Source organism: Borostomias antarcticus, assembly GCF_949987555.1.
Source record: "Borostomias antarcticus genome assembly, chromosome: 9".
Taxonomy (NCBI): Eukaryota; Metazoa; Chordata; class Actinopteri; order Stomiiformes; family Stomiidae; genus Borostomias; species Borostomias antarcticus.
Window position 1 is genome coordinate 8,675,296 of NC_140242.1, and position 12,500 is coordinate 8,687,795.

Sequence of the window (12,500 nt, forward strand, 5' to 3'; positions counted from 1 at the left end):
CAGACCCCTGATGTGCTGTGGAGCCCTGTCTGCTCTGCAGGGCCAACCAGGGCTAGGGTGGGGTGGGAGAGGGGGGGGGGGGGGCTGGGTTAGAGAACAGAGGAGTGGGGGGGGAGAGACCGCAGGGAGGAGTGGAGGGGGAGAGACCACAGGGAGGAGTGGAGGGGGAGAGACCGCAGGGATGAGTGGAGGGGGAGGAACCAGAGAGCAAGTGGGAGAAAGAGAGATGGGGCCACACGGCTACGAGAGAGAGAGAGAGAGAGAGATGAGAGGATGATGGGGGAGAGAGAGGAGAGAGAGAAAGAGAGAGCAGAACGACAGAAGAGGGGTGAGCGGGAGGAGGGGTAGCCGGGCGGGGCGAAGCCTAATGCATCAGCTCAATAATTCACTGGCACGGCGTCTCCTACAACATGGCCGTCCATCAGTGCGTCGGCCGGACGGAGGATGCCGGGATCAACAGCTCCTGCTTCGTCTCCCCCCGCCTGAACGTATGGACGTCTGGACGCCCCCCCTCCTCGATCGGGGGAAGCCCCCCGCCCACCCCCCCCCCCCTTTGATTTTTCGAGCAGCCAAGAATAGGAAACGGCGCGGCACAAACGCAGCAGAAATGAACCCTGGGATTTGCGTTGTGGATCGCAAGAAAAAAGGCAGCTTCTCAACCCCCCCCCTACCACCACCAAACTCCTCAGGAGATGGGGGGGGGGGTTCCATTACTCCACAAAACAGAATGACACGGGCACAGCATGTCACGGGTGTCAGGATGAGATGCATCTCTGGGTTTTAATAATAACGCTGGAATGAGTGACTTCACACGTGAGCGGCGTTGCTGACTGCGGCGGCGGCGGAAGGATATTTCCGGGTCTATATTTAGATTGGCGATGCGTCCTGGCGGGGGAGCCTCGTATCAGATTCTCGGAGAGGGGGGAGGGGCGCGGGTAGGGAGGAGGGGGGAGGGAGGGGGGGACATGCAATTGCATCAGGCCGGAGATCAATCCGCTGTAGCTCGCCACGCAGACGCTTGTGCGCTGAAAGCCCCCCCCCCCCCCCCCCCGGATTTGAGACGGATCTCATCAAAACGAGATGGACTCGGCTCGCGAGATACATTTCACTACATCAATATAGAATAAGGGGATTTCCACGTGCGCAGCATTTCAAGTGGAACTTTGTTTTTCACGAAGGCCGTTTTGATTTGAGCCGTTATGGAGCGTTCCCTGACCTTGATTAACGGTGCGGCACGTCGACAGCTGGACGCTCCTGGACTGAGGAGGTTGAAAGGCGGGCGGTCGGGCTGCTCAAACCCACCTCACCACCCAGGCGTTTTAGGATGTTGACCTCTGACATGTAAACAGCCAGAAAACGTTGACAGGTGTCGATGCTCCAGCAGAAAGCGCTAACCTTCCCAGCCTGTCGAGAAGCGACTACCTCCGCTGGCTGACCGGTGTTGCAGTTCACTGCCCCCGGCGCAATTTCAACCTTATTACTCAGCAGGACCTTGTTGCAGCTAATTGCATTGATTAACCGGCCTTAAATCAGTTGACTTTCATTACATTTAGCCTCTGTGCCAAGGCTAAGCCTATAGCTCCCCCTCATCTCCCCCTGCCATAGAGAACACTGCAGTGTAAATCAGTGTTACGTTGTGGTCATGTGACCTGCTCCTCCGTGAACATCATCAGGGAAGTGTTTATTACATGTAATAACATACTGTATGTAATGACCTCACATCAGGCCGCTTAACTTTGCAACATCTACAGTCTTTTTAGACAGCTATCATTATGTCCAATGAGAGCTTTGCATGTAACAACTAACTTGAATGTACAGAGTAGACCCAAATCTGAATAGAGTGGACCCAATCATCTGAATAGAGTAGAACCCAATCATCTGAATAGAGTAGAACCTAATCATCTGAATAGAGTAGAACCTAATCATCTGAATAGAGTAGAACCTAATCATCTGAATAGAGTAGAACCTAATCATCTGAATAGAGTAGAACCTAATCATCTGAATAGAGTAGAACCTAATCATCTGAATAGAGTAGAACCTAATCATCTGAATAGAGTAGAACATCTATTAATCTGAATAGAGTAGAACCTAATCATCTGAATAGAGTAGAACATCTATTAATCTGAATAGAGTATAACCTAGTCATACAATTACAGTAGAACCCAATCAGCTGAATAGAGTGTAACCTAATAATCTGAATAGAGTAGAACCTAATCATCTGAATAGGTCTGCGATCTGAACGGCTGTTGCGCACATTGACTGCGAGTGTGACCAGTCGGCAGATGGTGGTTTTCACAGGTGTCTGGGTCCACTGGCCAACGCTGCTGCACACTATTAGCAGGAGGTCAGAGCAGAGCCCTGGGATGTAGGTCTCTGCCAAACACAATCTAATCACACACACACACACACACACACACACACACACACACACACGCACACACACGCACACACACACACACACACACGCACACACACGCACACACACACACACACACACACACACACACACACCTTGGCTGCGAAAACACTGTTTACCTCAACCGAGGGTGAGACGTTGAGAAATACAGCCTTGTGATTTATGAGCTGATTTGTGTGACCCGACACAACCAACGGCCCATTGTGAGTTGTGCTGGATAACAATGTTCATGGGGGAGGGGTGGGGTGGGGGGGGGTCTCATTTCATTGTTGCTTTGAATGATGAGGGTACTGTGGTACTGTATGAGCCTATAAGGTCACAGTGAATGTCATCTTTCATGTATTATTCAAAAGGATGGTGTGGGATCACATACAGTATGGACGACTGTAAACTCATACAAAAAATGTAAAATACTTAAACGCACGCCCCGCACTCTCATCAGGCATCAAGGTCAAAGGTCAAAAAAACATCAAGGTCTCACCGGGAAGTAGAGGAGTAGAGCTCCACACAGGATGGCCTCCAGGAGGACCAGGCCGGACGCTCGGACGCTCTGGGGGAGACAGAAGAATGATCGCGCGGTTAGACGACACAACTGACCCCCTTCAGTCCCACGCTACTGTGAAGCGCATGATATCAGTCTGGAACCCTTCACCGGGAGGTTAAACAAGGTACATGAAATGTCATGTTTTCCTGAACGTGGTGCTCTTTCGGAGCGCAGAGAAGAAAGACAGCTAGCGTATACCCTCAGGGGCTTTCCATAGAAGGATTCACCCTCTCCTGCTGTTTCTCTGAACCCCGTCTGACGTAAGACGCCTCGCAACATTTCCTTCACCGATTGACAGGATCCTCGAGGTTGAATCGCACGGAGGAAAGCACGGAGGAAAGAACATCTGTGCCATCCACTTCAACACATCGCTACTGTACATAGAAACCATACGTTTTCAGAATAGATGGCTAGCATTCATCCTTCTAGTAAAAACATGTTCACTCCCACACTCATTTTACTCTGCTTTTATTGTCGACTTGTTGAGGCTGTCTTGAGAAAGGTCTAAAACATGTCTTGAGAAAGGTCTAAGACGTCTTGAGAAAGGTCTAAGAGGTCTTGAGAAAGGTCTAAGCCGAAACGTCGACAATAAAAGCGGAGTAAAATGGCGCAGAATTTTTCTATAAGAATGTGGGAAGGGGGCCAGCTCCCAGTACCATAAACCTTTTTGAGAGAGCGCACGTTGAGAACACTTTTTTAACATTCATCCTTACGCAATTAGATTTGCCTCAGTGAGGCGTTATGTAACTCTATGTAACGTTTCGGCGTTCCCAGGATGGAGTTCGATCGCTCGTCTCCCGCGGAACAGACGCCGTTTTAACCAGCTACGCCGAAGTAGAGCAACTCTTCATCAATGCGGGTGGACAGTGTTTCTACTGGGGAGTGAGTTTAACCAACAACTCTTTACCTAGAGCACTCAGGACTCACCAGGATGTGTTGTCTTTTCGCTAACACACATCCAGTCTGTTTCTGCCAAATAATTATTTTTGAACCTTGCAAACACCACTATGTCAAATAAAAAGCCTCAAAACGAAGTCCTTGAAATGCATTTGACAATTAAGATTTAATAGGGATTGTTTTTTCAGTTTCAAAAAACATGAGCCGTGTCTCTACAAAGACCCTGGTCCCCAGATATCCTCGCCAGGTGTGGGAGTGGATTTCCTCCCGGATCTTCCAGGCTGATCCTCAGATTCCTCACACACAAGACAAAGGCCGTTAATGAAGCCAATTAATTGACAGACCCAACCAGAGGCTTAGGTGACCCACTAAGGGGATTTTCTAGTCAACTATTTAGCAGGGTGCGTGAAGGAAGAGTGTGGAACTAGTTCTGGAGCATGTGAGTTTGATCACCAAATTGTACCATGTCACCCATGAATAACTACAGTAAGCAGCTTATAATCAGATGCCTCTGATTTCTGGCTGGGTTTCACATCCATATTGAGTTCGTCTCTGTTGGTCGCTGTCCAAGGTGCTGGATCCGGCGCTGTCAGACGAGACATTTTAAATTGACTTCAATGCTTGGCAGAGGCCACCACACACACATGTGGGATCAATAGAGCAACGGGGTGTGCCCTACTTTGATGACCATACGGCCAAAACAAACATCAGATAAGCTGGATCAATCATATATAGACTACTAGGCTATAACAGTACACTGAACTTCATTAGTGAATAACTAAAACTAATCTATGAATCTCTCTCTCTATCAGTGGCTATATGCAACTGATAAGGTTATTGTTTATCCCAGTCACAGAATACATGATGAAACTCACCACAGCATGATAGATTGTAAATTAAAAATCTTACTTGGTTTAGTTTAGATTTCAAAGAAGGTTGGTCAAGCTGGTTTCAAACAAAGACAATACGTTTATTCTATGTTACAATTTGCAAATTCGGACTCGAGCACAGGAAGTGAATCCAGGCAAGAGTGAGTGACCGACCGGGAACGAAAGCGATAGTTTATAACGTGAAAAAGGAAGTGACATAGTTTCAGGATGAAGAGGACAGGGAAGTGATGTCACACAGGAACAATTTGTATTTTTAACAGACTGATTCTAGAGGAACGAACTACAAAGTTAGAACAACAGTCAAGTAGGAAAACAAAACACTTTGGTGAGACTTGAATTTCATTCACAGGATCAATGTAGAAAAGCTGAGCTGAACACGTCAGCTGAGCGCGTAAGAAGCGCAGAGCGGGCGTTCGTTACCTTGTTCCTGCGGAAGTGGTAGACGACCACCATGGCTGCAAAGTCCGCCAGCATGCACAGACCCTGGACGGAGAGCACGGCCATGCGCAGCCCGCTGTCACCCCGCGCCACGCAGGGGGCGTCGTCCTCGCAGTAGGCGCATCCCTCCCGGCAGGGCAGGCAGTCGGCCGAGTGGCTCTGGTCCGCGGTGCGGTCGCCGTCCCCGTCTTTGCCCCTCCTCCCGGTCTCTGGCGGACAGAGTGACATAGTTGGTGGTGGTGGCGTCTGTTTGTTTTTTTTTGTGATCAAATGTTTTTTGTTTTTTGTTTCTTTATGGAGAGCAGGTTAATTACATATTATATGTAGTAAATATATCTCACAATATTTGTAAACATTTTTCCCTTCTCTTCCCACAATCCACCCCCCTGGTCTGATGTTAAGTAAGGAGGTTACAGCATAGTATTACTTGCATCAAAGATTAAAAAAGATGAAATACAAATGCGGATACATATCTAAATAGATACGTTGGGCCTCATTCACCAATATCTTCTTAAGTTCTGTTCTTAAATTTCTTCCTGAGAACGTTTCTAAGGAAAGCTCCCGTTTGATTCACAACGTGTTCGTAAACCGCTGGATGAGTTCGCACCTGCCTTCTCTTAGCGGTGAATACGATGGTTTCTCAAATTGAAAATGCGTAAACGCGCACCCGAATTAGCATAGGTAACCGCCCCGGCAGCTCCATATAAGGACATGCCACCGCTGGCCCGTGTGCACACACACGCTCCGAAACAAGTGAGAAAAGTTTGAAGGATATGCTAGTGATCATGTCAAAGAGTAAATCCAAATCTGATGGGGTGCCGGACAAAAGAAGAAAAAACTTGAGCAGTGCTGAAGTGGAGGTAGCCTACTGCTGGAGGAGGTCAACAATAGACGGGCGGTCATATTCAGTAGTGTCAGCAGAGGCTATAAAGCAACACAAAAGAATGAAGCATGGGGCGCAATCACCCTTGCTGTTAATATAGGCCCTAGTATCAGGAGAAGGGCGCACAATTGCTGAAATAAAAAAGAAATGGGCTGATGTGAAATCGGACAGCAAAAAACGAAACATAGGTACCCTACTTATCTGATCTTATCTACATACTGTATAGAAATGGTCCTTATTGTGTCATTTGTAAATTGAGTATTGGAGTTTATCTGTAATGACCATAACCTTGGAGCCGGCAGCAACATTTCACTGCGACTGGACATTAGGCTGCATGTGACAAATAAAGGAATCATGAATGTTTAATCTTGAGGAGAGATATGCAGGCCACTGAAGGGGGCCGGCGTGCCCACCGTTGTCCGTGTTCGACCAGCGCGTTGGTGCCATAATAGGGACAACAGCACTGTTGGGTGTGCGCGCCGCTGGCGATATGGATACAGACACCAGGGACACGGACTACCACCCCCTCTCCGTCTAGCGCACTTCGCATCCCACTGTAGAACTGAGGTGACCGCAATCACCAATTGATGAAATGGTCATGGATTTGTTGATATTATATGTAGGCCTATGATACAGCGAAATCTCACTGTGCATTTGAAAAGTGATTTCTCAGTCGGAATTCCGACCAGGCCAATCGGTGTCGTTTGAATATGACGGAATTCCGCGATGTGATCGGCAACACCCATCTCGGAAAAAAACGTCTAGAGCTTTCGGACTGCAATCGGAGCTTTGTTCAGAGACCGAATAATGAAGTCAAACGAAAATGGCATTCCAGTCCGAGCGTCAGGGTGTACCCCAAGAGGGCATTGGAAAGTTCCTTCCCGCCGCCCTCGTCGGCTTGCGTCTGTTACTCTGTCTACACAGCTGAGCCGTGACTGGACCATGATGACCGGCGGCGTCAAGCGCCGCTCCTCCTCCGAGGGTCGTCCTCCGGAGTGTCATCCAGAGCTGAGGCCGGCCGGCCCCCGCAGAGAACACGCATGGCTGAGCACGCAGGCTCCGCCTGGTGCCGGGACCCACTGGACCCCCGGGGACGCACCAGGATAGTTACCCTTGAAGAGGGAGGGAGGGAGGGAGGGAGGGAGGGAGAGAAAAAGGGAGGGAGAAAGGCAGAGATGGAGGGAGGGTGAGATGGAGGGAGGAAGGGATGGAGAGAGGGAGTGCTGTAGAGAGGGAGGGAGGTAGAGAGGGAGTGAAGGAGAGAGGAAGGGAAGGAGAGAGGGAGGGAAGGAAGGAGACGTGGGGGCCCATGATGAAGGCTATTCTGGGGCGGAGGTCTGTTTTCTCATAAGCGGTTAGAAGAGGAGACGGCAGGTAGTAACTCACGCCCACAAGCACATCAATCACCATGGAGACCGGCATTGCTCCTCAGACCGGGCGATTTCAAATCTGCCTGGAGGAACCGTGACTCTGCACATGCTGGATGTGCCCAAAACACCCCATACTAATCTCCTTATCACCGGATGACTCACAGCTCATCCGCACTGCCTCATCCACTCCCCGGATGAGTCCCGTTCTGAAAAGATTATCCAACTGCTCACACATATTTCAAGGCAAGGTCTATGGAAAGTCCTGATGGAGAAATAAAGAGACGTGAACAGAGCGGTCTCTTTTTCCAGAGGAGAGAGCCAAGGACGTCCTCTCTGAGGATGGCGAGGTCTGTGATTGGCCCGGCGGTGAGACTGAATATGGCGGAACATACTTTACTTTAAGCTGCCAACCTTTCCAAACTTGAATTGTGTTACCCCGAAGCCTCTCTCTCTCTCTCTCTCTCATACACACACACACACACACAGACTGACCTAGACACACACACACACACACACACACACAGATTGACCTACAGACAGACAGACAGACAGACAGACAGACAGACAGACAGACAGACAGAGAGACAGTCAGACTAACATCAGTTCAAAGCTCCTTTTATGTGCACAACGGGTCGAGAGGAGAGGGGACAGGGGCCCCAACGGACGGAGACAGACAGACAGAGAGACAGACAGACAGACTTACAGACAGAGAGACAGGGGGAAGCAGGGAGAGAGAGGGAGGGATGGATGGCGGGAGGGAGGGAGTGAGGGAGGGAAGGAGAGAGGGACCAAAGTTCCTCATCAGATGTTCAGGTATCTTACTCTTGAAGCCATTGGCTGCCACTCTGCTGGGGTGGTAGAAGCCCTCCTTGCAGTGACAGCTGTATTTGTCCAGCACAAACCCATGACCACGGACAGGTACGCACTGTAGAAACAAGACAAGACAAATGGTCAGTCATCATCCTGCCAGTCAACACTGAGAACAAATGTACATCAGTTCCATAGTTTCCCATTCTCATTATGATCATCACATGTACTGTACTCATGTACAAGAGGTTATGTAATGCCTTAAAGATTAAGCAAAATCTAAATCAAACCAAATCTAAATTGCACGCAAGCCACTCAACAATTACAACAAACTGACAGGAGCAGAGGAACTTTACTACACGCAGCCCAAATCTCCAATGCCTGGTTGTAATCAATGAGCAAAATCTACAATTTCTGAAAGAAAATGTCTTATGGGAGAGAGAGGAGTCTAATTATCTGAGTTGTTAGTTTTCTCTCTCTCTCTCTCTCTCTCTCTCTCTCTCTCTCTCTCTTTCTCTCTCTCTTTCTATCTCTCTCTCTCTCTGTCTGTCTGTCTGTCTGTCTAGATGTACCTTGCTCAATTTTAAATTAGCAGGGTTTCTCTCATTTGATGAAGCTGATAGAGAAGAGACGTAGTGGGCTCAGAGAACTCAAAAGGGTCGCCCTGGGGGGCCCCTTGGCAGACTGCCCGCCGGTCACCAAATTACAAGATATAATTCATATCTAAATGAAGAACAGGCCTATTTGCTAGATTAAAAGCAAAACTATTTATTCCATTCCTCATGAGGTGCCGATGCCATATTCTGTATGTTCTCACATGTCTGGGTCACTGAGATATAACAGTTTTTTAGTCTTATTTTCAAAATAGATTTATTTTGAAAATAAAACAATTTAAAATTGTCCCACCCAGATAAGAATAACTTAAAGTGGTACATTATATATATAATGTTTTTCATCAATTCCCTAGGTATACAGTATGTAAAAATACCATCATCTGGTTAGTAACTTAAAGCTTAAAGTAAGTAATTGATATAGCTGTTTCTGCAAACCAACAAAAAGTATGACAAATAACATGCAAATGAGATTTTACATCATCACACCTTTTAGGGGTTAATCCAGGCATCTCCATCTATCAGATTCTTAAATACTTCATAATGATATTTTTACATCGTGATGGCTAATGGGAACATTTTCCAAAAATCTGTCCTGAGCAAAACAAGCCTTTCAGGTTTCACAACGGCCCAGCCTGACCTTTCACCTGCAGGACACTCCCACGTGCTGTGAGGAGTTAGTGACCTGAGCCTGAGGGGGCTAGCGTCGCTGACCACCTCTTAACGAAGCGCCCGTCATTGTGCTGCTCTTCAGAGGGGCTGGTCTTTGCATGTCTTGAGAGGAGGAGGCTATTCCTGGCTGTACTCAAGGTCCTCTGTGCCGAGCAGAGCTGCGAGTGTTTCTCAGCTCCTCAGACAAAGCTGTGGAGAGCTGGCCCCAGACTCTGCAGGTAATTACCGTGCAGCTATTCAGCAAGAACGTTTCTCAGACAAATTAGACGGGAGTTACTGACTGAGCAGTAAAAGATGAGCACAGCAAAGATGAAGTCTAACAGTCAAGACGTGCAGCATTCACAGTGCACCTGCTTTCTATTTTAGGATTCAGTAGAAGACACATTTGCATTTCCGAACCAGGTTCATCTACAAATTAAGGCTTTAACACATATTTTTTGGTATCGCCGCAGTTTGGTGGGTTAAAGTGAACACTGCAACAGAAATGTAGGTTATAGTGAATTTCAAGCATCCGTTTGTCCGTCCCCTCAGGAAAGCCAGCTGTTTTAACAAGCCTCCTCTAAATGTACCTCCAAGCATGCATTTCAATAGATCTCCGGTAGTGATGTCATCGGACAGCCATGGTCCCAGACCCTATGAAATGAATCATTAGGGGCTTTCACACCGCCGTACTTTTACCCCCGAACTATGGGCCTTTGGGGGTCGTCTATGGGCTGGTTGGCAGGGGACTTTCAATCCCCCAAAAAGACCCCGCCCGCGAGGTAGTACTCTTGCCAGGGGAAAAGTACTTTGTGGGTGGGGCGGCAACGCTGAACATCTCTGATTGGCTGAGTAGGGAGCCTACTGGCTGCCTTTTATTTCAACGCCCCATGTTTAAATTCACTGCGCAAAACAGCTTCCGTGTTAATTAGCGATCACGTTGATTTTCCAAAACGGAATAACTCCCACGCAAGAAACTGCTTTCCTAGTTCATTATTGCTGTAATAAGACATCTGATGGAAACAAAAAAAAATCCAATAGACAGATGAGGTTTATAAGTCCGTGATAACAACCAAAACGTGTTTACTCCAGAGCGCAGTGGGGATTTCTTGAACTAAGCTGCATAAATACCATACAGGTAAACACAAAACTGCTTTCCTAGTTCAATCTGGTAACTAAGACATCTGCTGCTGGAATTTTTCCCATTGACAGAAATCCGAGAATGAGTTATTTTCACTCTCTCGCAACTGGCTTGAAATAGCAGCTATAAAGCAGGCGAGTCCCCTGTCTCCTCTGCGCGCGGGGGAGAGAGCTTCTACCCCGCTGTCTGAACACAATCCAAATAGGGAGTTCTAGGGAATAGGGAGTTCTAGGGGATTTTCCCCTGAGGGAAAAGTACAGAGGGCTTTCTGGAGGGAAAGCGCCGACTAAGAAGAGTCTGCTGGCCTGTGGAACCTCCGCCCAGCCTGGCCTACAAAGCCACAAGGAACTCCTGTACAACCAGTTTAGCCTGGTTGAATAGAGCTGACACAGTGCCATGGACAAGTTTGGTTTGCTAGGACCACGTTGGACCTATCGGTACATGCCAAGAACCATCAGATACGGTGTAAACTCAATGCTGAAGGGTATTGGCGTGTCAAAGTATTACTGGTACGCCATGTTTGAAAGTCATTCTTCACAGCGTCTGATGAATCTAAGCCACACTGTCACGGATCATTATACAATTTGTATTTTCCCTCCCCAAAAACTCAGAATAATTCCGACTTCTTTTTATCTTAGTAAAGTTTTCTTCATGAGTGAATGGACACTGCAGTCAATCCCACTTCAGCGTTCACAACTAGCAGCTGCCAGAGTCTATTCTGTGTGTGAGCGCTTAGGTCACAGTCTGCCACTTTTAATACAGTCAACGTGCATTAGCTAGGCGAGACAGGAAAGAAGGGGGTTAGGAAGGAGTGTGTGTGTGTGTGCGTGTGTGTATGTGTTTGCATGTGTGTGTGTGTGTGTGAGTGTGTATGCGCGTGGGCGTGTGCACACATGCGTATGTGTGTGTGTCCGTGCGTGTATGTGTGTGTGTGTCTGTGCGTGCGTGTGTGTGAGCTTGTGTGTGTGTGTGTGTGAGCGCTTGCCTTGAATTTGCGTGTGTAATACAGCGTGTGAGAGCCAGGGAACAGGACGGCCGAGGCGCGGTCGACCCCGCCGGTGACTGATGGCGTGCTGCGGGGGTGGGGGGCGGGGCCTACCTGAGCAGCCTGCCTCTCAGCTGTGCAGTACCTGCCATCGGCCACATGGGCCACGCTGAATTCATGCCGACGGACCGTGAAATGGGCCTTTTTGGATGAGATCCTCAAGACTCGAGACGACAGGTGACAGGCTACGGTCGGATGTCATGAAAGGCCCCTGCGGATGCATCCCGGCTTCTTAGACATGACCAGTTTCTCCAGGAGCGGTTATTTCCCCTCCAGAATCATAATTTTTTTCCCTGTGAAACACGTGTTTATATCCAGCGTTCCCATTTCGGCGGTCGTCGTGACGATATCCTGTTTCTGCCCGTCTATTTCTGACGAGATCCCGTGGCCAATAGGATCTGTTTCATGCGCAGTCCACCCCCCCCCCCCCCTCACCCTCCCCCCCCCAATCCCGGTTGCCCTGGGAAACGCCGCCGCCCTGGGAAACCCGGTTGCCCTGGGAAACGCCACCGCACCCCGGCCACGGCGGTTGTCGGTCATCTCGCTCCCTGACACGCTAATCACCGTGGTGACACGTGTGTGACTGGGAGCGGCAGTGTTTGTTTTTTTTTTGTTTTTTTTTAAGTGCGTCACGCCGTCGCACCAGGGGGGAGGGGGGGGGGGTCGGGGATCTGGCGGAGACGGAGTGCTTCTGACAGGGCGCGGGAGTCGGAAATAGACATGGCCTTCTCCGGCTCTTACTCACAGATAAGGCCATTAGCCCTCCCCGATAAAACACTTACTCGCCATCTTGGAACGCGCATACTG

At 48.7% G+C, this 12,500-nt stretch overlaps 1 protein-coding gene across 1 annotated transcript in view; it reads right to left on the reverse strand.

Annotated features, from left to right (window-relative positions):
- gpr158a (G protein-coupled receptor 158a) overlaps positions 1-12,500 on the reverse strand; it is a gene marked incomplete at its 3' end in the record, with an annotated part of 65,164 nt that overhangs the window by 18,990 nt on the left and 33,674 nt on the right. Inside the window, 3 exon segments of the mRNA XM_084443676.1 lie at positions 2,898-2,966; positions 5,168-5,394; positions 8,261-8,363. Of these exon segments, the coding sequence (XP_084299802.1) occupies positions 2,898-2,966; positions 5,168-5,394; positions 8,261-8,363 (399 nt within the window).